At 41.4% G+C, this 25599-nt stretch overlaps 1 protein-coding gene across 1 annotated transcript; it reads right to left on the bottom strand.

The window, feature by feature from the left end:
• Positions 1-6207: 6207 nt before the first annotated feature.
• heg1 (heart development protein with EGF-like domains 1) lies at positions 6208-25565 on the bottom strand. The gene is made up of 14 exons (XM_046363322.1): positions 24912-25565; positions 21479-22264; positions 20227-21300; positions 19920-20033; positions 19594-19725; positions 16381-16472; positions 15321-15376; positions 14912-15072; positions 14493-14627; positions 13938-13980; positions 13819-13856; positions 10890-10977; positions 10441-10618; positions 6208-7192 (listed from the first exon to the last, which is right to left on the bottom strand). The coding sequence occupies exons 1-14, from the start codon at positions 25231-25233 to the stop codon at positions 7049-7051; spliced, it is 3363 nt and encodes a 1120-aa protein (XP_046219278.1). The 5' UTR covers positions 25234-25565; the 3' UTR covers positions 6208-7048.
• Positions 25566-25599: the final 34 nt, after the last annotated feature.

The raw sequence follows: 25599 nt of genomic DNA on the forward strand, positions 1-25599 counted from the left end.
CGCATAAGGCGCTGGTTCTGGTTGTACATCCGGTGGAGAACAACTAAGGGTTTATGGTCAGTATAAACAATCACTGGTAGGGCACTGGAACCAATATATACTTCAAAGTATTGCAGAGCCAACAACAAAGCAAGAGCTTCTTGTTCTATTGTTGCATAGTTTGACATTTTTTTAATTTACAGGAAAAATAACAAACAGGATGATCCACTCCACTCTTGTCCTGCTGCAGTAGAACAGCACCAGCACCTCTGGCACTAGCGTCTACCTCAAGCTTGAACGGTTGTTCAAAATCCGGAGCAGCATGTACAGGGGTACTACATAAGAGTGCTTTCGCAGATTCAAAAGCTCTCTTACAATCAGGGGACCACACAAATTATTTAGCAAATCGGTCAATGGAGCAACTACCGCAGATACATTTTTTACAGAAGCTACGGTAGTAGCCAACCATCCTAAAAAAATGGCGTAGCTCTCGACTGGTGGTAGGTGCAGGGAATGCAGTTATAGCCAAGACCTTGGCATCAACAGGGCGCACCTGTCCATGGCCAACCTCTTCACAGAGATAGGTAACAGTAGCCTTGCCAAACTCGCACTTTGCCAAGTTCAGGGTTAGAGAAGCAGCTGCCAACCGTTCACATACTACCCTTAGAGAGTCAACATGATCTGACCACTCAGACGAATAAATCACTAGGTCATCAAGGTATACACTACAATTAGGAACGCCAGCTAATACGGAGTTAACCAGTCGTTGGAAAGTGGCTGGTGCATTTCGCATCCCAAAAGCCATGACTGAGTACTGTAGGAAGTTGTCTGGGGTCTCAAAGGCAGAAATCTCAGAAGCACGTGAAGTTAACCTTTTAAGAGGTCAAACATAGTTACATACTTAGCAGCACCAATAGTGTCGAGACAGTCATCCAGTCTGGGTAACGGGAACGAATCTGGCATTGTGACAGAATTTACCTTTCGATAATCCGTACATAACCTGGACGTACCATCAGGTTTAGGAACCAGAATGCAAGGAGTACTCCAAGGGCTTGAACTTGGCGTAGCCAGGTCATTCTCCAACAAATATTTCACCTCATCCCTCATCATCTTGGAAGCATTCATACGATATGGGTGTTGCTTGATAGGTGTAGCATTTCCAACACGTTTGTGCGAGTAGGAACGTCATTAAAGAGACATGAAAAACTGTAGTAGCATCAATATCATTGCGTTAATTTAAGAAATACCTGTTTAGGTGCCTTTTGAACTAGACCTACTGTAAAGCGCTCCATGTCACTAAGATCTATTGGTTGTCTGAAGTCTCCATCAGCCAAAAAGGAAAACACAGGCAACATAACCTACTCTGTTCTATATTATTTATTTATAGAGCACACAAAGCAAAGTCACTAAGTCACACTGAACCAAAAACACAATTTCACACAATAAAAGTCGCACTGCATGCACGTTTTTTTAAACAAGTTCAAATTAATATATATATATATATATTTTAATCAAAAGCAGCTCAAACATAGAACATGTAAGAATTCACTCTATAGCCATTTATAGTGTACATTATAGGGAAATAATGCATGTTCTAGAATTCCCTTCTAGCCAATCAGAATCAAGTATTCAACAATGCCATGGTATAAATGGTACTGAGTGTACAAAGCATTAAGAACACCTGCTCTTTCCATGAAATTGACTGACCATAATCAAGGAATAATTTATTCAATAAATCCAATATAGTCCTGGGGTAGATGGACTTAATCTGTGTCCATGAAATTTGCCCTTAATCATCCTTTTTAACTAAACACAGCATGACATGTAAATCTAACAATGCATATGGGTCAATGTCATACAACCGTGATTGTTTCATCCTTCATCCACAAAACTTCAATGACCTTGCAGCCTGAAGGCTTTGAGACAAATATAAGATGCCCTCTGTCTGAAAACTGACTGACCAACACCCAGGTTTACAGTGGTGACAAAAATGCAGAGAGATGACTGTGTGGAAAATATTAAACTTATTGTCCAAGTCTCTACTAGGGGAAGGCTTCCAGGTGAAGACAGCAGCGAAGATCCACAGAGCAAAAAGGAAGTGATGGTTGCCCTCATCTGACTGTGTAGTCGAGGAGAGGAAAAGAGTCTGCAGCTCTCTTTCATGACGAAGGCCATTTTCACACATAGACTTGCCACATTTGTGTAATACAGTCTTTTTGAGCCAGAAGCAGTGTCATTTGTTAAGGTGTGCTGTAAGTGCTGTTATTTCCAGAGACATTGATGAGAAAAACTACTGAAATATTAACAGCAACAACAAACCAAATGAACGGGCTTACAATAAACAGGTTCCAGTAGATGATGATTTTGATGTTCCTGTTCACCCAGATGAAGAGCGCTCGCATGACTGGGACTATTGGGATTATAAGAAAAAAATCAGCTTCCAGGTGTTAAAATACTGAACACCCCACCAGAGCCAGGGATTTCAGGAATGTCTCTCAGGCAACAAGATAACTAAATAAATGTAGCATAACCTTTTTAAATCGTATATACAGAAATGACTGAGCTTTAACAATGTAAATGTAGAGTAAATGTAGAATATTACATAAGCTTTAAAACGCCCTTTTAAAATGAGGTTATATGCCATCATTGGTCTAAGTCCTCTTTGCAGTCACATCGCTATGTTTAGAAAGGAACCAAGATCTTTTTCCAACATTCACTCAGTGCACTCTGGGTTTTTACAAAGTGCAGGAGAAGCCATTCCATCAGGTGCTATCAGACAGCTAGATACCTACTTACATTTTGGAAGCTAAAAGATTACATTTAGTTGAAAGATAAAACAATTATTGTAATCAGAAGATACTATTAACATGTATATATGATTAATAACAAAATAAATAGCAGAATAATAACTGCAGATACAATAATGCTACTGCCCCTTTAAGAGCTCAAATATATTTTGTATGCTATGTTGTGATTCTCACCAAATATGTTGTCTTCTCACGCTATTCAAACCCCACTATCGAATAAACACTTTATGAAACTCTCTTAGCTTATAGATCACATATGGCAAACAAATAATCTGAACAAAAAATCCACACATATATTGGAATTTCTGTGGATCCTTAACAGTCGCATATCAATATCTAAAAACAGCATACGTTTGTTCCGCGAACCTGTACAACATCATCTCTCTTTTATGTCACCATTGTAAGGTTGTATGGCTGGGAAAACAGTGTTGTAGTAGTCTAGTGTGTGTTGCGGTAATGGGAATAATGACAAGCGCAGGGGGTGGCAGGTGGCCTAGTGGTTAGAATGTTGGGCCAGTAACTGAAAGGTTTGCTGGATCGAATTCCTGAGCTGACAAGTTAAAAATCTGTTGTTCTGAACAAGGCAGTTAACCCACTGTTTCCCGGTTGGCCATTGTAAATAAGAATTAGTTCTTAACTGACTTGACTAAAAGCCACTTGGGGAGCTTCTTCTTCTTTGTTTTTTAAATGGGGGTTGGCAATCATCGCCACCAATTGGACTGGAGTGTAAATCCATAACCATTTGTAAAACAAAGAAAAAAATGTTACACTTCTGACTTAACCTACACTCGTTAAAAACCCACTACCCCATTCCACTACTTTTACCCTGTCTGCTCCTACACCGTGCCAATGGCCTGGGAGGACAGGCCACCACCAAAAACACACTCTATAACTATTCTGAAGTCAAATCTCGTACACCCGAGTAAATCTCTGCAGCTGCCACCACAACATATATTTTCTGTGATTTATGTTCCATTTCTGTGGTAGTTTATTATCTTATAAGATTAATAGGATCCCCATTAGCCAACGCCAATGATGATTATGACCATTGCTATAAACCATTGCTATAAACTGTAAGGGGCCAACATTTATGAAGCATATATCCCTCATTGGCCTATCCCTCTATGCTGACACAGATCTACTACTTACACGGATCCTCTCAGAATCCCTCAACCTTGGCCCATCCTCCTCTAGTTTCTTCACTGACTCCTCATATGACACACTCTGCACTACTCTGACCATTCCCACCTCAACCTGCCTCTCCCGCACAGGGCCATTCCGATCCTAAGCAACATGGGGACTCTTACAATTGACAAACACAACTTTTCCCACCCAAACTACACATTCCTCTATCCCTGGGAAGCTTCATGTTCACATAAAAAGGGGACATTGCAGCCAAATGTCCCCTTCCTTTTAGAAGTTCGAAAGATGCGAGCGCCTGTGAAATCGTGATTTGTCCAAATGATCAGTGATTAAAAATCTGCGTAGCAGAACAAAGTTCCTTGTTAGTTGTTGCATGCCAGTCTATCGACAGATGCTACTACCATTTATATTACTTGTATATGTCCAAGAGAGATTACAGTACCACAGTGACAGTATCATCCACACAACTTCAATGACCTTGCAGCCTGTTGAGCTTTGAGCCAAATATCAGCTGCCCTCTGTCTGAAAACAGACTGACCGATACCAAGGTTAACAGTGGTGCCAAACATGTAGAGAGAGATGACAGTGTTGAAAAAAGTATAGTTGAAGACCATAGAGAAATTGATGCTGAAGAAAGAAATGAAGATCCACAGAGCACAGAGGAAGTAGAGAATTCCCTGCAGGATCCCAGTGACGGTGACCCTCATCTGACTGTGCAGGCGGGGAGAGGAGAAGGTGCTGCCGCTCTCTTTCATGCGCTTCATGTGTCTATGCAGATAACACACTGTGACCCCGCTCGACCCCACCATCACACACAGACAAAAAAACATGTAGATAACTTTGCAATAGAAACACACCAGGACAGTGTAAAACAGTCCATCTGTAGAGCCAGAAACAGTGTCGTTTGTTGATGGGTAAGTGATGTTATCGTTTCCCTCAACATCTTTGAGACTATAAATTAGTGATGTACTAACAGCCAAGTCAAACAGAAAGAAAATTCTGTCGACAAACAGGCCCCAGTAAATTATGATTTTGATGTTCCTCTTCACCCAGATGAAGAGAGCTCGCTGGGCTGGGACGATCTGGGTGTAGTAGAAGAAATTCAGCCAAACAGAGGTTGACATGCTGGTAAATGCAGTGAACAACACTAACATATCAACATACTGGATGTCTTCGCTGTAAGTGAGTAGCCACACGCATTCCACCGTGATAAGAGAGACCAGGAAAATTGTGGTGCAGCAAACCAAGAATCCCAGGAGTAACTTCACAGGCTGTTTGAGACCCTCTCTGCCTCGCGGTGGACAGAAAAGGCAAAAAACAAAAAACAAGTTGACTAATATGTTGGCCATAGCCAGAGGCCCGTTGACTATGATATAAGCCAATTCATCCATCACGATATAGGTAAACGACATTTCTGAAAATCCAGAGGTTTATTGTATGTTTACAGGGAGTTACTCTGGGTGCTCAAGTGATGGAAAAGAAACCCTGTCAATATCTGAGGGTCTGAGGTGTCTGAGGCAACATTGAAATCAAATTCAAATACAACCAATGCACATTGGAAATATGTAAATGATTGGTCAGCAACAGAAACCAAAAAGGAAGGAATATCTGCATGTAGCATTGCATAAGCTTCCTGTATGCTTAAAAACACACTACTTTCCATGTTTGTGTGGTATAGATGTGTCTTTATGATATAGAGCTGTGGGCAGGAATAATCTTGGTGTTGTATGAAGAAATCCTCCACATGGAAGATGAAAGTAGATCAAATGCTCAGTATGGGTGATTCCCAATATAATCTCCTTTCTCCTGGAGTGTGTACTCTTTCACCACTTCCCACACATCTAAAAGCATTGGATTGGTGGAGACACGGGCTATTGGGAGTTTCCACCCTATTTCTTATACCAGTCATTTCCTTTAAATTAGTGATTGGAAGTGAACAAGTGCACACTTTGGGAGGAAGTAGGGATCAGGACCCCCCCCCATGGCCATTTAATCATAAACTGTCTCAGAGAAGCACTGCTGATCTAGGATCAGGACTCCCCCCATGGCCATTTAATCAAACTGTCTCAGAGAAGCATTGCTGATCTAGGATCAGGACCCCCCCCCCCCCCCCCCCCCATGGCCATTTAATCATATTTGTTATAATCAAAAAGGCAGAACTGATCCTAGATCAGCACTCCTAATTTAATACACTTCAAGAATATAGGCCCTAAGTTTGAGTGTGATCATGCAAATACAATTTCCCAGAATGATCACTTTTAAAGAGTCAGACAGGCAGTTTTACAGAACTTTATCTTATTTATTATTAAATACATGTCTGACTAAAACGCCAGAGGTAAGAGATCATTCATATTGGAAGGAAGACAACAAATACATACAAGGAAACTCCATCTATTTGTAATTAAGCCTGCTGTTTTTAAAGTACATATTTATGCAAACAATCAACGAGATCTGAAACTTGGCATGGTGATTGATCTGAATTCATCCAAGATTCTCACACACTCTTATGGTCCAAACTTCAGATGTTACTCCTTATAGAATAGGGTGGGGTATGAGTCCCTCTTACAATGCAAGATGTTGAAAATGTCTTCATACATTTCTAACAGTTGAAATATTCAATAAATAACAACTGTTCTACTGTTTAGACCAACAGACTGCAGCAGACCTTGACCATCATTCAATCTGTCATATGAAACCACTTTGGTGCATCTATTCCTCATCTGACAAATACATAGCATTATTGACATACATGTTTTTCCATCTCATATGTAGTTAAATATCTTCACAATGTAACAATACTTCACACACACAAAACAAGTTCGGCAGCTTGTCTTTTCAACCTGTATTTTCAGTGAAATAAAATAATGTCAATCTACAATTCACAGCAGTTGGCAAATGGGTGTCTACGCGTGCACACACAAAAACACACTCACTTTGCAGAACAGACATTTTTCCACACATTATGAATTCATGCAAACTTTTATAATTGATGGATTATTGCTTGTGACATATAATCAAATCATATGATCAAATCATATGATCAAATCATATGATCAAATCGTATGATCCAAAATCAGTGTGAAGTGTTTTTGTTGCAGTCGATCTTCAGTAGCTGGGCGTCAGAAGTAGTCCCGGCGTCGTGAGTCATCGCTGATGAAGGAAGGGTTCCACTGAGCGGGGTAGATGCAGGAGTGACGGGAGCCCGGCAGGCCGGAGAACGGGTAGAGGCCATTATGCTCCAGGTCAGAGTTACGCAAAGCAGGCTGCAACACAGGAAAAATAGAAGAGGTGGTCAGTGTCAACAGCGGAGGAAGGAGATTGGGAGGTGTATGCTAATCCTAACCTGCTGCCGTGGAGCAAAATTAACAAACGTAGTGGCCCTTCTGTCTAATTGGTTTGTCTATTGTTTTCTGGAGAAATGCCATATGTTTGTCTTATTACAAACCACCTGGTTTGGGTCCTGGATGCTGATCAGACAATATACTATGGGTATGACGGAGTGCTTGGACAGAGCCCGTAACCATATTATATATTGGCCATATATCACAAACCCCCGAGGTGTATTATTGCTATTATAAACTGTTTACAAACATAATTTGAGCAGTAAAAATAAATGTTTTGTCATACATGGAGTGTAAAATGGAGTCTTTAAAAAAAGTCCACGGAGTATGCTCCATAACACTAACTGTACATAAACAAACAAACAAACAAACAAACATGGGTACGAGGACCCGACGCTCACCTAATACAACAAACACACTACACTGACAATAAAACAATCTCTGACAAAGACATGAGGGGAAACAGAGGGTTAAATACACAACAGGTAATGAATGGGATAGAAAACAGGTGTGTGGGAAGACAAGACAAAACCAATGGAAAATGAAAAAAAGGATCAATGATGGCTAGAAGACCGGTGACGTCGAACGCCGAGCACCGCCCGAACAGGGAGAGGCAACGACTTCGGCAGAAGTCGTGACAATACCACAGCTATAGTAGTAGTTTCTATGCGTACTGAGTAGCAGTTTCTATACGTACAGAGTAGCAGTTTCTATACCTACAGAGTAGCAGTTTCTATACGTACAGAGTAGCAGTTTCTATACCTACAGAGTAGCAGTTTCTATACGTACAGAGTAGCAGTTTCTATACCTACAGAGTAGCAGTTTCTATACCTACAGAGTAGCAGTTTCTATACCTACAGAGTAGCAGTTTCTATACCTACAGAGTAGCAGTTTCTATACATACAGAGTAGCAGTTTCTATACGTACAGAGTAGCAGTTTCTATACCTACAGAGTAGCAGTTTCTATACCTACAGAGTAGCAGTTTCTATACCTACAGAGTAGCAGTTTCTATACCTACAGAGTAGCAGTTTCTATACGTACAGAGTAGCAGTTTCTATACCTACAGAGTAGCAGTTTCTATACGTACAGAGTAGCAGTTTCTATACCTACAGAGTAGCAGTTTCTATACCTACAGAGTAGCAGTTTCTATACCTACAGAGTAGCAGTTTCTATACCTACAGAGTAGCAGTTTCTATACGTACAGAGTAGCAGTTTCTATACGTACAGAGTAGCAGTTTCTATACCTACAGAGTAGCAGTTTCTATACGTACAGAGTAGCAGTTTCTATACCTACAGAGTAGCAGTTTCTATACCTACAGAGTAGCAGTTTCTATACCTACAGAGTAGCAGTTTCTATACATACAGAGTAGCAGTTTCTATACGTACAGAGTAGCAGTTTCTATACGTACAGAGTAGCAGTTTCTATACGTACAGAGTAGCAGTTTCTATACCTACAGAGTAGCAGTTTCTATACATACAGAGTAGCAGTTTCTATACGTACAGAGTAGCAGTTTCTATACCTACAGAGTAGCAGTTTCTATACCTACAGAGTAGCAGTTTCTATAGAGTAGCCTATACCTACAGAGTAGCAGTTTCTATACGTACAGAGTAGCAGTTTCTATACCTACAGAGTAGCAGTTTCTATACCTACAGAGTAGCAGTTTCTATACCTACAGAGTAGCAGTTTCTATACGTACAGAGTAGCAGTTTCTATACGTACAGAGTAGCAGTTTCTATACGTACAGAGTAGCAGTTTCTATACGTACAGAGTAGCAGTTTCTATACCTACAGAGTAGCAGTTTCTATACCTACAGAGTAGCAGTTTCTATACATACAGAGTAGCAGTTTCTATACATACAGAGTAGCAGTTTCTATACGTACAGAGTAGCAGTTTCTATACCTACAGAGTAGCAGTTTCTATACCTACAGAGTAGCAGTTTCTATACGTACAGAGTAGCAGTTTCTATACGTACAGAGTAGCAGTTTCTATACCTACAGAGTAGCAGTTTCTATACCTACAGAGTAGCAGTTTCTATACGTACAGAGTAGCAGTTTCTATACGTACAGAGTAGCAGTTTCTATACGTACAGAGTAGCAGTTTCTATACGTACAGAGTAGCAGTTTCTATACGTACAGAGTAGCAGTTTCTATACGTACAGAGTAGCAGTTTCTATACGTACAGAGTAGCAGTTTCTATACCTACAGAGTAGCAGTTTCTATACCTACAGAGTAGCAGTTTCTATACCTACAGAGTAGCAGTTTCTATACGTACAGAGTAGCAGTTTCTATACGTACAGAGTAGCAGTTTCTATACGTACAGAGTAGCAGTTTCTATACATACAGAGTAGCAGTTTCTATACGTACAGAGTAGCAGTTTCTATACGTACAGAGTAGCAGTTTCTATACGTACAGAGTAGCAGTTTCTATACCTACAGAGTAGCAGTTTCTATACCTACAGAGTAGCAGTTTCTATACGTACAGAGTAGCAGTTTCTATACCTACAGAGTAGCAGTTTCTATACGTACAGAGTAGCAGTTTCTATACCTACAGAGTAGCAGTTTCTATACGTACAGAGTAGCAGTTTCTATACCTACAGAGTAGCAGTTTCTATACCTACAGAGTAGCAGTTTCTATACGTACAGAGTAGCAGTTTCTATACCTACAGAGTAGCAGTTTCTATACATACAGAGTAGCAGTTTCTATACGTACAGAGTAGCAGTTTCTATACCTACAGAGTAGCAGTTTCTATACGTACAGAGTAGCAGTTTCTATACCTACAGAGTAGCAGTTTCTATACGTACAGAGTAGCAGTTTCTATACCTACAGAGTAGCAGTTTCTATACGTACAGAGTAGCAGTTTCTATACCTACAGAGTAGCAGTTTCTATACGTACAGAGTAGCAGTTTCTATACCTACAGAGTAGCAGTTTCTATACCTACAGAGTAGCAGTTTCTATACCTACAGAGTAGCAGTTTCTATACCTACAGAGTAGCAGTTTCTATACCTACAGAGTAGCAGTTTCTATACATACAGAGTAGCAGTTTCTATACGTACAGAGTAGCAGTTTCTATACATACAGAGTAGCAGTTTCTATACCTACAGAGTAGCAGTTTCTATACCTACAGAGTAGCAGTTTCTATACATACAGAGTAGCAGTTTCTATACATACAGAGTAGTAGATGTCTGTCATCTGTAGCAGGTTCTTGGTGCTACCGTTCTGCTGCAACTCAATGCTTTCCCTCCTCCACTCCATAGAAACACGGTTCATCTTCGGGAACTCTGGGCACGGCGACATCTGAAAATCTCCGCTTTTGAAAATTATCTTATTGATGTCATTCTTGTCTTTCCTGTAAAGAGATAGACAGACAAATATTAGTTCAATGGCAGCACTTTGACTAAGTTTAGTAAAACATTTGAATGTTATTATTGCGTTATTACATCATTATTAACGTTGAAGTGATTTCCAAATTGTGTGGACAATAAAGTTTTTGATTTGAGATATTATTAGTTTTATAAATATAATACAACATGGACTGAGAATAAGGAATGAGGTTTTGTAATTCTATTATTGTGTTATTAGATGGTAATAACAACAGTACTAGTGTCATTGAGTCTTACTTGCACCAGGTGACAATGAGAGCGATGATGAGAATAAGGAGTAGACCACCCCCTGCTGGCGATACCACCACAGCTATCAGCTTGTAGACTAGTAGAAACGCAAAACATTATGAATAAACTGGAGGTCTGAGTGGTATACTACAAAGCAAGTTAGATCTACTCAGACGTTTTTACAGATAGCCAGCTTCACATTCCAGCTCAGGTTCCATCCATACTACGACGGTGGATATTGCTCGTCCGTCTGCCGCTAACTCTAGCAGGCTTGTAACTGCACGTGCATGTCCTACATTGCTAGTCGAACTCCAAACTCTTCATTGAGACAATGCTGGAACATCAATCCATGGGCGAGTCAGTGCCACATTTGAATTTGTGCCGAAATCAAAATGACAGAAAAGTGATTTTGCAAATTCAGCAGGTTATGGTGTGAAATAGGATTTTAAGTCTTTTTTTAAACTACTTATAGGTATCCCTGGCAATCTGACTTTTAAACTCACGGGAATGGCTGCCAGTCTTGACATGAATGGAAACTGTCATCTATGGATTATACAGTATATCACAAGAGTACACCCCTCACATTTTTTGTAAATATTTGAGTATATCTTTTCATGCGACAACACTTAAGAAATGACACTTTGCTACAATGTAAAGTAGTGAGTGTACAGCTTGTATAACAGTGTACATTTGCTGCCCCCTCAAAATAACTCAACACACAGCCATTAATGTCTAAATCGCTGGCAACAAAAGTGAGTACACCCCTAAGGGAAAATGTCTAAATTGGGCCCAAAGTGTCAATATTTTGTGTGGCCACCATCATTGTCCAGCACTGCCTTAACCCTCTTGGGCATGGAGTTCACCAGAGCTTCACAGGTTGCCACTGGAGTCCTCTTCCACTCCTCCATGACGACATCACGGAGCTGGTGGATGTTAGAGACCTTGCACTCCTCCACCTTCCGTTTGAGGATGCCCCACAGATGCTCAATAGGGTTTAGGTCTGGAGACATGCTTGGCCAGTCCATCACCTTTACCCTCAGCAGTGGTCGTCTTGGAGGTGTGTTTGGGGTCGTTATCATGTTGGAATACTGCCCTGCGGCCCAGTCTCCGAAGGGAGGGGATCATGCTCTGCTTCAGTATGTCACAGTACATTTTGGCATTCATGGTTCCCTCAAAAACTGTAGCTCCCCAGTGCCGGCAGCACTCATGCAGCCCCAGACCATGACACTCCCACCACCATGCTTGACTGTAGGCAAGACACACTTGTCTTTGTACTCCTCACCTGGTTGCCGCCACACACGCTTGACACCATCTGAACCAAATAAGTTTATCTTGGTCTCATCAAACCACAGGACATGGTTCCAGTAATCCATGTCCTTAGTCTGCTTGTCTTCAGCAAACTGTTTGCGGGCTTTCTTGTGCATCATCTTTAGAAGAGGCTTCCTTCTGGGACGACAGCCATGCAGACCATTTTGATGCAGTGTACGGCGTATGGTCTGAGCACTGACAGGTGCAGGTACCTCTGCAGCAGTGCTGGCAGCCCTCATACGTCTATTTCCCAAAGAAAACCTCTGGATATGATGCTGAGCACGTGCACTCAACTTCTTTGGTCGACCATGGTGAGGCCTGTTATGAGTGGAACCTGTCCTGTTAAACCGCTGTATGGTCTTGGCCACAGCGCTGCAGCTCAGTTTCAGGGTCTTGGCAATCTTCTTGTAGCCCAGGCCATCTTTATGTAGAGCAACAATTTGCTCTACAAACTTTTTTTCAGATCCTCAGAGAGTTCTTTGCCATGAGGTGCCACGTTGAACTTCCAGTGACCAGTCAGTATGAGGAAGTGTGAGAGCGATGACACTAAATTTAACACACCTGCTCCCCATTCACACCTGAGACCCTGTAACACTAACGAGTCACATGACACCAGGGAGGGAAAATGGATAATTGGGCCCAATTTGGACATTTTCACTTCGGGGTGTACTCACTTTTGTTGCCAGCAGTTTAGACATTAATGGCTGTGTGTTGAGTTATTTTGACGGGACAGCAAATTTACACTGTTATACAAGCTGCACACTCACTACTTTGTAGCAAAGTGTCCTTTCTTCAGTTTTGTCACATGAAAAGATATACTCAAATATTTACAAAAAATGTGAGGGGTGTACTCACTTTTGTGAAATACTGTATGTCTATGGTTGGTTGCGGCTGTCAGTTTACCTTTCGCAAATTTCAAAATACAATCATATGAAAAACAAAGACTAGAAAGAAAACACTGTCATTACTATTTTATTTAACTAAATGTGTAATGTGTGTAATGTATTTTCTACACCAAAAAATATAAATTTGATTAATAAAATAATCCGTCTTCTTCCTCAAATGCAAGGGATGATGGCACAATCTTTACGAGAGGGAGAGTATCTGATTTCATTGGTCCAAAACTCATGGCCCAGACACTTCAGGATAAATGGAGTTAGCTTGTCCCGGAGCAGGTTAGTTCTGAAGGATTCGATGGTATAAAAATACACCTGGCTAAAAGATGAGCCACTTTCATGATAACGGTAATCCTGAGATGAACTCACTAATTCGCAGTATAGGGCTCTGGTGCTTCATTGTGATTATGACTGCATAAAAAAGGTTTTGCCCGCGCTACAGATGGCTGTATCGGTCTACTTATACAGGGCTAGTAAAAGCCCAGTGCACTACTTTTGTGAAGAAAAACAAAAATAAAATTCTTAATAAAATATTTTTTTTAATTCAGATTTTTTAGGGGATGCTGCCGCACCCTAAGCACCCCTACCTCCCGTGACTATGGTTCATCTGACTTTGGGGAAGAAGATAAATCCTGAAGGATGCCTTAAATGATTATGTTGCCTTGATTCTTAATTATATCTTTTTCCTCACACTTTTTAAATTATGATTTTTGTTATTAAACTCTCCTACTTACAATTTCCACAGTTGAATCCTCCAAATCCAAATGTGCACCTGAAAGATATAAACAGCCAAATGAAAGACCAAAGCATGAATTAACAGAAAGGTCCATGGATTAGAGTTCTCATTACTTACCTGACACAGGTTCCATTGACCCGTTTCAGACCATCACCACATTCTGTAAGATAAGGAATGTTATTTTACAATTATTTCAAAACAAGAACATTTCAGTTATATAATGCATTTTCTTTTCAATATGATGCTGGCTACAATGAAATAAAAATAATGAAGTGAATTTGACAGAAGATTGACCCAGGGTCATATTCACTTGGCACCAAATGGAAAAAAAGACTGAAATGGGAGAGGCGGGGCTACTTGAACATGTCAATAGGAAACGCTATGTTGTGCTCTAACGTCTGTTCGCTCCATCCTTCCATGCCCCACCTATGCAGGACTGAGGCCCATCCTCTCCCTCCACCAGACCCCAGGTCCCACCTATGCAGGACTGAGACCTATCCTCTCCCTCCACCCTCTCCCAGACTTCACCTATGCAGGACTGAGGCCTATCTTCTATCCTCCTATCCTCTCCCTCCACCCTCTCCCAGACCCAGGCTTCACCTATGCAGGACTGAGGCCTATCTTCTATCCTCCTATCCTCTCCCTCCACCCTCTCCCAGACCCAGGCTTCACCTATGCAGGACTGATCCTCAGGATTGAGTTTGAAGTACCCTGGTTGACACTGGCAGTAGGCTGTCCCATTGGAGTCGGTACAAAAAGAATGCTCAGGGTGACACTGGATATTCTGGGCCAGACACAGACTCTCAACTAAGGGACAGAGAGAGGAGAGAGGTGTGGTAAGGATGGTTAAGGTATGATATTTAAAACATGCTAATGTCGTACATTGACTTCCATTGTTTTATGGTTAGGAAATGCCTAGGCTAGCAGATGGTGGCTGAAACTCAAAGCGTGGATTGCATTATGTCCTTGTCCCCACAGACTGCTTACAAGGTAACCAAACAAATAAGTCATTTTGAAATTAGGATGAACTATCCCTTTAAGACTGGGGTTACGGGGAAAGAGGGGAGGATGGGAGGGAGAGAGTGCTGTACCATGATAGGAAAGTTGGTGAGTGACCACCACTCGGCAGTGTCCAGCGGGGCTGTTACAGTTGTTCAGAGACATCTGTATGATGTGGTAGACCTCAGAACTGGTCACATCAGTAGAGATGGAGAACATGTTGACAGCAGAGATACGAACTCCGTCCTCCCCTCTGGAACACACACGTCACAGCAAACTTGATTTGAAGTCCATTTCAAATCCCAACACACGAAGGTCATGCTGAAAGCCTCAGAGTTTTTGTTCTATTGAACACTCCATTACAATAAAGGCATTTTAAATATATGGTCCTGATTGTTCTTTTTTTGGAAACTTTACATACAAAATACACAAGAACCAAGAGAGTATGGCTTGTTGTCATGCATTCAGAGTATGCATGACAAGGGGGAAGAAGAAACTCACTTTTTACTCAAAGAAGAGCGCCGGTAACCACGCAGAATTGATAGTGAGGCATTCAGCTGTAAAATAATTTTTTTTAACTATTATTAATAATCACCATATAATACATAAACTATACCTTCTTTGCATTCATAATACATCTATTATCATGTTTGAACAGGTTTGCTGCCTCACTACAACAGATCCACAATAGTATACTGTATGTCAGTGATAGTCATTTCTCTCTCCCCACTAGGGTTGCAAAACACCCGGTAATTTAGCAAATGTACAAAATTCTTGAAATATTCTAAAATGACTGGTTACATGGAATATTCAGGGTTATACACAGGGAATATTCAGGGTTATACACAGGGAATATTCAGGGTTATACACAGGGAATATTCAGGGTTATACACAGGGAATATTCAGGGTTATACACAGGGAATATTCAGGGTTATACACAGGGAGTATTCAGGGTTATACACAGGGAATATTCAGGGTTATACACAGGGAATATTCAGGGTTATACACAGGGAATATTCAGGGTTATACACAGGGAATATTCAGGGTTATACACAGGGAATATTCGGGGTTATACACAGGGAATATTCGGGGTTATACACAGGGAATATTCGGGGTTAATATTCGGGGTTATACACAGGGAATATTCGGGGTTATACACAGGGAATATTCGGGGTTATACACAGGGAATATTCGGGGTTATACACAGGGAATATTCGGGGTTATACACAGGGTATATTCGGGGTTATACACAGGGAATATTCGGGGTTATACACAGGGAATATTCGGGGTTATACACAGGGAATATTCGGGGTTATACACAGGGAATATTCGGGGTTATACACAGGGAATATTCGGGGTTATACACAGGGAATATTCGGGGTTATACACAGGGAATATTCGGGGTTATACACAGGGAATATTCGGGGTTATACACAGGGAATATTCAGGGTTATACACAGGGAATATTCAGGGTTATACACAGGGAATATTCAGGGTTATACACAGGGAATATTCCCTCCCTTTGCAACCCTAATCCCCACCATGTCCCTGTGCTCCTTACCAGCTGGTTGATCTCTCTCTGGATCTCATGCAGTGTGGCGCTCCTGGAGAGCAGGGGGACGTTGAAACTGAACGTGCCCAGGAAAGTTTTTGCTGTGGAGGAAAACAGACACTGTGGTTAACTAAGGTTCAAGACAGTCTGTAAAGTTTACAGTCAACCTTTTCATCTACTGAAATGTAGGCATCCTGCTTGATATTGAATAAATACCTCAAAAAGTTTACTAATCTCTTATCATAACATACACCATAATCTAATAACATAATCTATACCATTACCTAATAACATATACCATAACCTATACCATAATCTAATCACATACCATAACATAACCTATAACATAACATAAAATATACCATAACCCAATAACCTATACCATAACTTAATAACAAAACCTAAACCATAACCTAATAGCATAACCTATACCATAACTTAATAACATAACATACATCATAACCTAATAACTAAACATATAGCATAACCTATACCATAACCTAATAACCTATACCATAACCTAATAACCTATACCATAACTTAATAACAAAACCTAAACCATAACCTAATAGCATAACCTATACCATAACTTAATAACATAACATACATCATAACCTAATAACTAAACATATAGCATAACCTATACCATAACCTAATAACCTATACCATAACCTAATAACCTATACCATAACTTAATAACAAAACCTAAACCATAACCTAATAGCATAACCTATACCATAACTTAATAACATAACATACATCATAACCTAATAACTAAACATATAGCATAACCTATACCATAACCTAATAACCTATACCATAACCTAATAACCTATACCATAACCTAATAACCTATACCATAACCCAATATCCTATATCATAACCTAACAACCTATACCATAACCTAAACCATAAGCTAATAACATATACCACAACCTATACCATAACCTAATAACCTATACCATAACCCAATAACCTATACCACAACCTATACCATAACATAGTATCCTATACCATAACCCAATAACCTATACCACAACCTATACCATAACCTAATAACCTAACATACCATAACCTATACCATAACCTAATAATCTATACCATAACCTAATAACCTAACATACCATAACCTAATAACCTAACATACCATAACCTATACCATAACCTAATAATCTATACCATAACCTAATAACCTAACATACCATAACCTAATAACCTAACATACCATAACCTATACCATAACCTAATAATCTATACCATAACCTAATAATCTATACCATAACCTAATAACCTAACATACCATAACCTAATAACCTAACATACCATAACCTATACCATAACCTAATAATCTATACCATAACCTAATAACCTAACATACCATAACCTATACCATAACCTAATAATCTATACCATAACCCAATAACCTAACATACCATAACCTAATAACCTAACATACCATAACCTATACCATAACCTAATAATCTATACCATAACCTAATAACCTATACCATAACCTAATAACCTAACATACCATAACCTAATAACCTAACATACCATAACCTAATAACCTAACATACCATAACCTAACATACCATAACCTAATAACCTAACATACCATAACCTAATAACCTAACATACCATAACCTAATAACCTAACATACCATAACCTAATAACCTAACATACCATAACCTATACCATAACCTAATAACCTAACATACCATAACCTAATAACCTAACATACCATAACCTATACCATAACCTAATAACCTAAAATACCATAACCTATACCATAACCTAATAATCTATACCATAACCTAATAACCTAACATACCATAACCTAATAACCTAACATACCATAACCTAATAACCTAACATACCATAACCTATACCATAACCTAATAATCTATACCATAACCTAATAACCTAACATACCATAACCTAATAACCTAACATACCATAACCTAATAACCTAACATACCATAACCTATACCATAACCTAATAATCTATACCATAACCTAATAATCTATACCATAACCTAATAACCTAACATACCATAACCTAATAACCTAACATACCATAACCTAATAACCTAACATACCATAACCTATACCATAACCTAATAATCTATACCATAACCTAATAACCTAACATACCATAACCTAATAACCTAACATACCATAACCTAATAACCTAACATACCATAACCTAATAACCTAACATACCATAACCTATAACATAACCTTATAACCTAACATACCATAACCTAATAACCTAACATACCATAACCTATACCATAACCTAATAATCTATACCATAACCTAATAACATACCTTATACCATAACCTAATAACATAACCTAATCTAATAACATAATTTATACCATATCCTAATAACATAACCTATACCATAACCTAATAATCTAATCTAATAATCTATACCATAACCTATACTATACCATAACTTAATAACATAACCTACACCATAACATAACCTAATAACATATACCATCATCTAATAGCATAATCTAATAACATAACCTAATAGCATAACCTTTACCATATACCATAACCTAATAACAACCTAATAATCTATACCATAACCAAATAACATAACATATACCATAACCAAATAACCTATACCATAACCTAATAACATAACCCCAGTATCTCTACTTGCACATTCCTCTTCTGCAGATCTATCACTCTATCATTGTCATTATTTCGCCACTACGGCCTATTTATTGCCTTACCTCCCTTATCTTACCTCATTTGCACACACTGTATATAGACCCCCTCTATAAAGTGAGTGCAACCTAATAACATAACATATACCATAACCTAATCTATAAGGCCCTGAGTATTGTTTATACTTTCATTGTTATATGACATGAGACCTTGTAAATAGAGTACTGATATGTACAGTATGTTTAGCTATAAGATTTATAGTGCAACTGTCTTACTTTATTAGAACTCAAACTGGTCCTATATGTCTCAGTTGGTAGAGCATGGCGCCACCACCGGGGTTGTGGGTTGGATTCCCATTCATAAAATGTATGCAAACACGACTGTAAGTCACTTTGGATAAAAGCGTCTGCTAAATGGCATATATTATTATTATGTATTATTATACTGTATATTAAATAAGAACCTAAATATTGTATACATTTTTATTGTCATAGGAGACTTCGTAAACAAAGGCTGTACTGTTTATTTAGCCGTACCTCGCGTGCAGTCCCTTCCGTGCTCCATGTCCAGACCCAGGGGACACTCACAGCTGAAGGAACCCCTGGTATTAACACAAGTAGAGTCACTGGGACAGGGGCCCAAGGGGCCACTCTCACACTCATCCACATCTGAACCAACACAGCACAACAGAGACAAAGGACAGAGGAGAGAGGGCAGGTCAACACAATATACAGCTGACTATGCACTCACCCCGCTCCCCCCACAAAGACTATACCATTCAATACCATTAGCAATATATAGACTTCTCCAATAGCTCACATACTAACATACAGTATGGCTGGGAATTGTAGGTTGAGCTCACCCTCATTGCAGGTAGGTCCTGTCCATGATGACAGACAGTCACAGGTGAACCCAGTCACTCCATAGGGTAGACACTCACCTCCATTCAGACAGGGGCCGGGCTCACAGGCACTACCTAAAAAAAAGAACAGGATTCAGAATAACGTACTGTATCTCATAACAATGCAGTTCATAGTTTCTTACGATTTTCTTTATTGTTCCAAACAGTCATTAGGTTTTGGATCTTCCTTTCACTTTTCCAGCTCAATTCAAGGCAAATCTAACTTCAGAAGAATCAAAGCCTTGAAAGATATACTGTGTTGACAAACCTGGTGTCTGCGGTGTAGATCTGATGTCCATTGGAGCGGTGGTCACTTCTATCTCAGTGGTCCCCCTGTCAGTGTGTTTCCCTATTGTGTGTAGTTCCACTGTGTTTCTGGTGGGGACGCTGTAACTGTAGGAGGAGGCTGCAGTGGAGGTGATGCTGTGGGCCGTGGTGTCCCCCTGTGTGGCCGTGCTGGTCTCCAGGTGCAAGGTGGTGACGTCGGTGGAGCTCACCCCCGTTGAGGGCCCTTGCGTCTGAGTCTGAGTGGTGCCCGGGGGCTGGGGGGTGGAAGCAGAGCTCTGGAGACCCAAGGTAGTCTCTGTGGTAGTGGTGGTAAGGATGATGGTGGGCTGAGTCTGGGCCTCAATGGAAGTGGTGGTACTGGGCTGAACCATCCTCGTCGTAGTAAGAGGCGGTGTCGGTGTGGTGCTGGTTGCCATGGTAACAATGTAGGGCTCCTCCTCGGTGACCTGTGACTTTATTGTCATGGTAACAGGTGTGGTGGACACCAGGACCTCTGTGGCCACCGGCGTCCGCTGTATCTTGGGGATGAAGGGAGGCTGGGTGGCGAGGAACCGAGACAGGGAGTCATCCAGGGCAGTGGCACTATCTCGTAGTCTTGGGGGAGCAGTAGTAAGACCCAGGCCTAGGATAGTATTGTCCTCTGTGTGGAGCAAAGGGACCCCCTCTGTCTCACCCTGCTCCCCCCGGGTGCTAGGGGGACCTGTGGAGGACTTGGTGGAGGTCTCAGACCCAGTGACTAGGATGGAGGGAGAATCTCTATCTGTTTCTCCTCCCTGAGAGGTGTTGGGGTGGCTGGGGCCTTCTTCTGACGACAGCACAGGGGGCTGTGATGAAGCAGAGACCCCCTCTTCTGTCTGGGATGTCCTGCCTCTGGAGGGCTGACTAGAGTCTGTTGTGTCTGTGTCCCGTCTGCTGTGGTTATCAACAACTCTGAGCGCAGGGGTGGAGTTGGGGGTTCCCTCTGAAACCAGAGAGGTGAGGTCCTGCTGTTGGGTCACATTGAGAGGTCCAGTCAGTGGGTTGGTCCCTCTGGAGGCGAAACCACCAGACCACTCTGTTTAGAAAGAAATAGAAGAGGTAGAGGAGGAGATACATTTATTTGTTCATTTACTACATGAGAAATGGTAATTATACTTTTGCATATCCCATCCTCCCCAGTAGGCATATACATACAGTACATATATATGCACAGACATACATATACACAGCGGGACAGTTTGAGGGCTGTTTACCCTGTGAGGAGTCGGTGTGGTGGTAAGAGTCAGACCCAGATGTAGCATCATGCCCATGCTCAGGTCCTGTGAAGGGTATCCTGATGGTGACGGCCCCAGCCCCGGCTCCAGTGCGGCCAGTCGGGAGGTCCCAGGTGGAGGCCCGGGACTGGGAGGAGGAGTTGGAGTCCTCAGAGTACATGGAAGTGTTGTTGGATATCACAGACAGTAAAGTCCTCTCTCCCGAACGACTCACAGTGGAGGAGATGTAGGTGCTGTCAGTTTGGATGGGGATGGGGAGAGCCACGGTTCCTAGGTCTGTCAACTGGTCCTGTCTGAGAGTGGTTGTTGACTGCCCATGCCCGAGACCCACGGTGCCTCGGTTTGTCAACTGGTCCTCTCGGAGACCCGCGGTGCCTCGATTCGTCGACTGGTCCTCCCCGAGACCCGCGGTGCCTCGGTTCGCCGACTGGTCCTGCCTGAGACCCACGGTGACTCGGTTCGCCAACTGGTCCTGCCTGAGACCCACGGTGCCTCGTTTCGTCGACTGGTCCTGCCTGAGACTGCTGTCAGCATCAGGGCTGTCCTGAGGGAGTCTGGCTTGTGTCACAGACCTGAGGTCCACTCGAAGCCCAGGGTAGGTCTCTAGTAGGTGGTCTGGTGCTAGTCTGGTCTGGTCTTCCCAATGTGTGGTAGCCTCTGTGGACACTACAATGGTAGAGCTCATCTGCTCTTTCGACAAACTAAGGGTTCCTTCTGATGCCCCGCGGGTTGAGACCGTGGAGAGATGCGTGTTTTGTTCAGTGGCTGTGAATAATAAATACATACAATTAAGGATGATAGGTATGAGTTTTCTGTATAAAAGAAAAGCAGTGTGTTCCAAGGGCCAACATAATGAGTTGGGGAGAAAGCCAAAACCAAAATGTAAATGTCTGCAATGTGCACATCAGGCCACCAGAGTGGTCTTGTCCGAAAGGGAAGACGTTGCCAGGAGTTACTACCTGTGGATGTAATGATTTTAGGTGGAGAACAATTGGCAGCCTGGCCTGTCTACCCTGACAAAAGCCTGGGCCCTAAATATGGAGGTGCACTCAGGCCTTTGGGAACTTGCCATTTCCTTCCTAATCCTGATCTAGCAGAAGCCATAGATGTTAAAATACAGTCACATCGCAGATGTCGGTTGGGTTCATGTTGAGGCAGAGTTGGCTCTCTGGCTCATAGTTTGTATAAGCCTTATGAAAACAGTTCATATCTCATTAAAGTCCCATAAATGTGACATTTCATTGGTAAGTCCATTGCTGATTTTTTTTGTTGCCAATGATGTTTCTATTTGTAAAGATATGACTTGACCTCCTAATACTAAGATATGGCAGTTCTAGGCCTACACATGCAGACACTATATGTAAGCTATTTAATGGTTACAAAACAGACACCCCGGGTGAGGAGTGTTCCTGTCCATAACACCACTACTACTAGGGCCTACAAACTCCACCTAGGCCTAAAGCTTGGTTTATAGTTGGTCTGAGGCCTGAAATATCTTCCTATCTACTCTGCGGCAGCCTGTTGACAGCCTGCCTGTCAGTAGGGAAGGCTTGTGCCTGGCACTTCTGCACTGACTCAACACTGCTGCTGGAGGGCTTTGGAACAATAACCTACTGCCAGTGCCAAGAAAGAGCTGAGCGCTGCCTGTGCTGGATAACATCCTGAATGTAACACATAGCAATGACACACTCAGACAGTCAAACTATCAGACAGTCAGTACGCAGATAGAGGGAAGAAGAGTTCAGCAATGGTATAGTCAGTCCGCAGAGAGAGACCTAGGATGCATCCCAAATAGCACACTATTCCCTATATAGGGCACTACTTTTGACCGGAGCCGTATGGCAGGCACAATGAGTTAGCTTGTGTGTGTTTAGTTTTTTTCTTTCTAAACCAGCGCCATCATTTGTGTTGCTCCCAGTTCATGACGATGATGAAATGGGTTCTGTCCCAAATTACACCCTTGGCTGTTCCATAAAGGTCCAGACTCAGACCTTTTGGCAGAGACTGTAGCAAACTTATATAGTGGATGTGAAAGTTGCCCCAAAGCATGTTGGCTGGAGTACATCTGTAAATTAAATCACAACTTCCCTGAGATCTGAAGCCAACCTCCGCTGGATAAGACAGTTGGCTTTGAGTTGTGTAGTGTGTGTTGTTTTGCAGAAGATCGCTGGTTCGCGCCCTGCTCGGGGCATAACAGAAAGCACTCTGTTATGTTTATATACAGAGACAGACTATTCACCTTCTCAAGAAGCGGACCTCGACCCCTGTGCAGATTGAGGTCCAATTCCAGTAAAGGCTTGAGACAGCTGTTGCCACCAATCCGGTGTAGTGATTGAGAAGGGGAAACGGTGCTTGAACCAGAGCACGTGCAGTTCACAGCCAAGCACACTTCCTCCTGTGCTATAAAGGTTCAGACCTCTTGGTAGTGGCCGCAGTAACCTATGCATACAAGCAGGATATAATAGCTCTACTCTCTAATGAAGTCTGGGCAAATAATTACCGGAAAAAGTAAACACTTTCTCCACATCTACTCACTGACAATACCTCATAAGAATTTATGTAGGTAAACAACACTTCCAAAACTCTGGCTGAGTGCTGAAACAAGAGCCAACAAAGACATTAATTGGTTTGAAAGGTAAACCTTAGAAGTTGTTCAGTACAGGGTGTATATTTCTAATCTACTGTTAGGCTATTCGCTGCCAAGCACATTTTAGTATATTGTCTCAAATGATCACTATGATGAATTATACTGAACAAAAATATAAACACAACATGTAAAGTGTTGGCCCCATTATTGATGAGCTGAAATAAAAAATCCCAGAAATGTTCCATACCAACAAAAAGCTTATTTTTCTCAAATGTTGTGCATAAATTTGTTTACATCCCTGTTTGTTTGCATTTCTTCTTTGCCAAGATAATCCATCCACCTGACAGGTGTGGCATATAAAGAAGATGATTATGCTGTTTAATCATTACACAGGTGCACCTTGTGCGGGGGACAATAAAATGCCACGCTAAAACATCGTTTTATAGAATTTGGCAGTAAGTCCAACTGGCCTCACAACCGCAGACCACGTGTAACCAGCCCAGGACCATGTTCTGGGGTTTTCTACCTCAATGCTGTTATTTAATTTAGTCTAAATAGACCCCGGGATATTGATCAAGTAGCCTATAAACATGCAATAAATAGTCCGTTGTCGTTTACTTTTATATACAATGATTAAATCACGACTGAGATTTAAATAGTCTCTGACAACAACATAAAACACCCCGGCACTTAAAATATTGTCACCGCGGGCGATCCGTGCCAAATACAGGGATGGGACAGTGTAGAAATATTGACCTGTTTGCGAATCCCAAGGGATGCACCCTCTTCCATATGTCTGTAGGTGCCTATTTTACTACCCCTTACCTAATTTGTCTTCACTCAATGTCCGGGTCTCACTGTCATCAGAATGCCGGACTCGGTGGTATTGTTCTGTTCCAGTTGATGGCGATGATACCTCCCTAAAGTCTTTAGAAGTTCCCGAAGTAGTAAACAAGTATTTTGGTAAGGCAGTTATTTCTTCAGAGTTCGTAACGTTGGGAGAAAAGTATCCCCTCGTTACCAGTGTCCTATCCATATCGTTGCTGCTGGAGGTGTACGTCCACGCATTGATGGGCCTCAGAACGATCAAGAGGACCACAAGAAAAAGACGGGCTAGGACTACGTGACTCAAAGAACACGTTTCCATAATCAAAACGACACGAAATCGGAAGGCAGGAGTATATTCCAAATAAGAAGCGGCGAGTCGCCCACTGCCAACATTGGAAATTGTGTTTTTCAGTAATTTGTCATTTAAAAAAATCAATTCGGAGACCCGAAACACCTATTGAGCCAATGACGGGCAATAAATTCGATAACCATGAAGTGATGATGGAAAAATAAGCATGTTATCACATCCGAGGCGCCTAGCTCCTCCTACACAGATCAGCGATTGTAGTTTCCACCCAAATCCCAGTTGGCCGTCGGCGGACTAGCCTATTGTTACACTACTAGACTTCAGAATATCCCGAATCTCTGATTCTGTTACTTTATATTGATTTCTTCAATGTAAGAT

The sequence above is a fragment of the Oncorhynchus gorbuscha genome, linkage group LG09, assembly GCF_021184085.1.
Source record: "Oncorhynchus gorbuscha isolate QuinsamMale2020 ecotype Even-year linkage group LG09, OgorEven_v1.0, whole genome shotgun sequence".
In the NCBI taxonomy this organism is placed as follows: domain Eukaryota; kingdom Metazoa; phylum Chordata; class Actinopteri; order Salmoniformes; family Salmonidae; genus Oncorhynchus; species Oncorhynchus gorbuscha.

Excerpts from the sequence above, each read along its gene's own strand:
- heg1 (XM_046363322.1), bottom strand. The coding sequence starts at position 25,233 with ATGGAAACGTGTTCTTTGAGTCACGTAGTCCTAGCCCGTCTTTTTCTT. Across the intron at positions 22,265-24,911 it reads ATTGAGTGAAGACAAATTAG|CCACTGAACAAAACACGCAT; the intron begins GTAAGGGGTAGT and ends TATTATTCACAG. Across the intron at positions 7,193-10,440 it reads TGACAGACATCTACTACTCT|CCTGCTTTGCGTAACTCTGA; the intron begins GTATGTATAGAA and ends CCTGTGTTGCAG.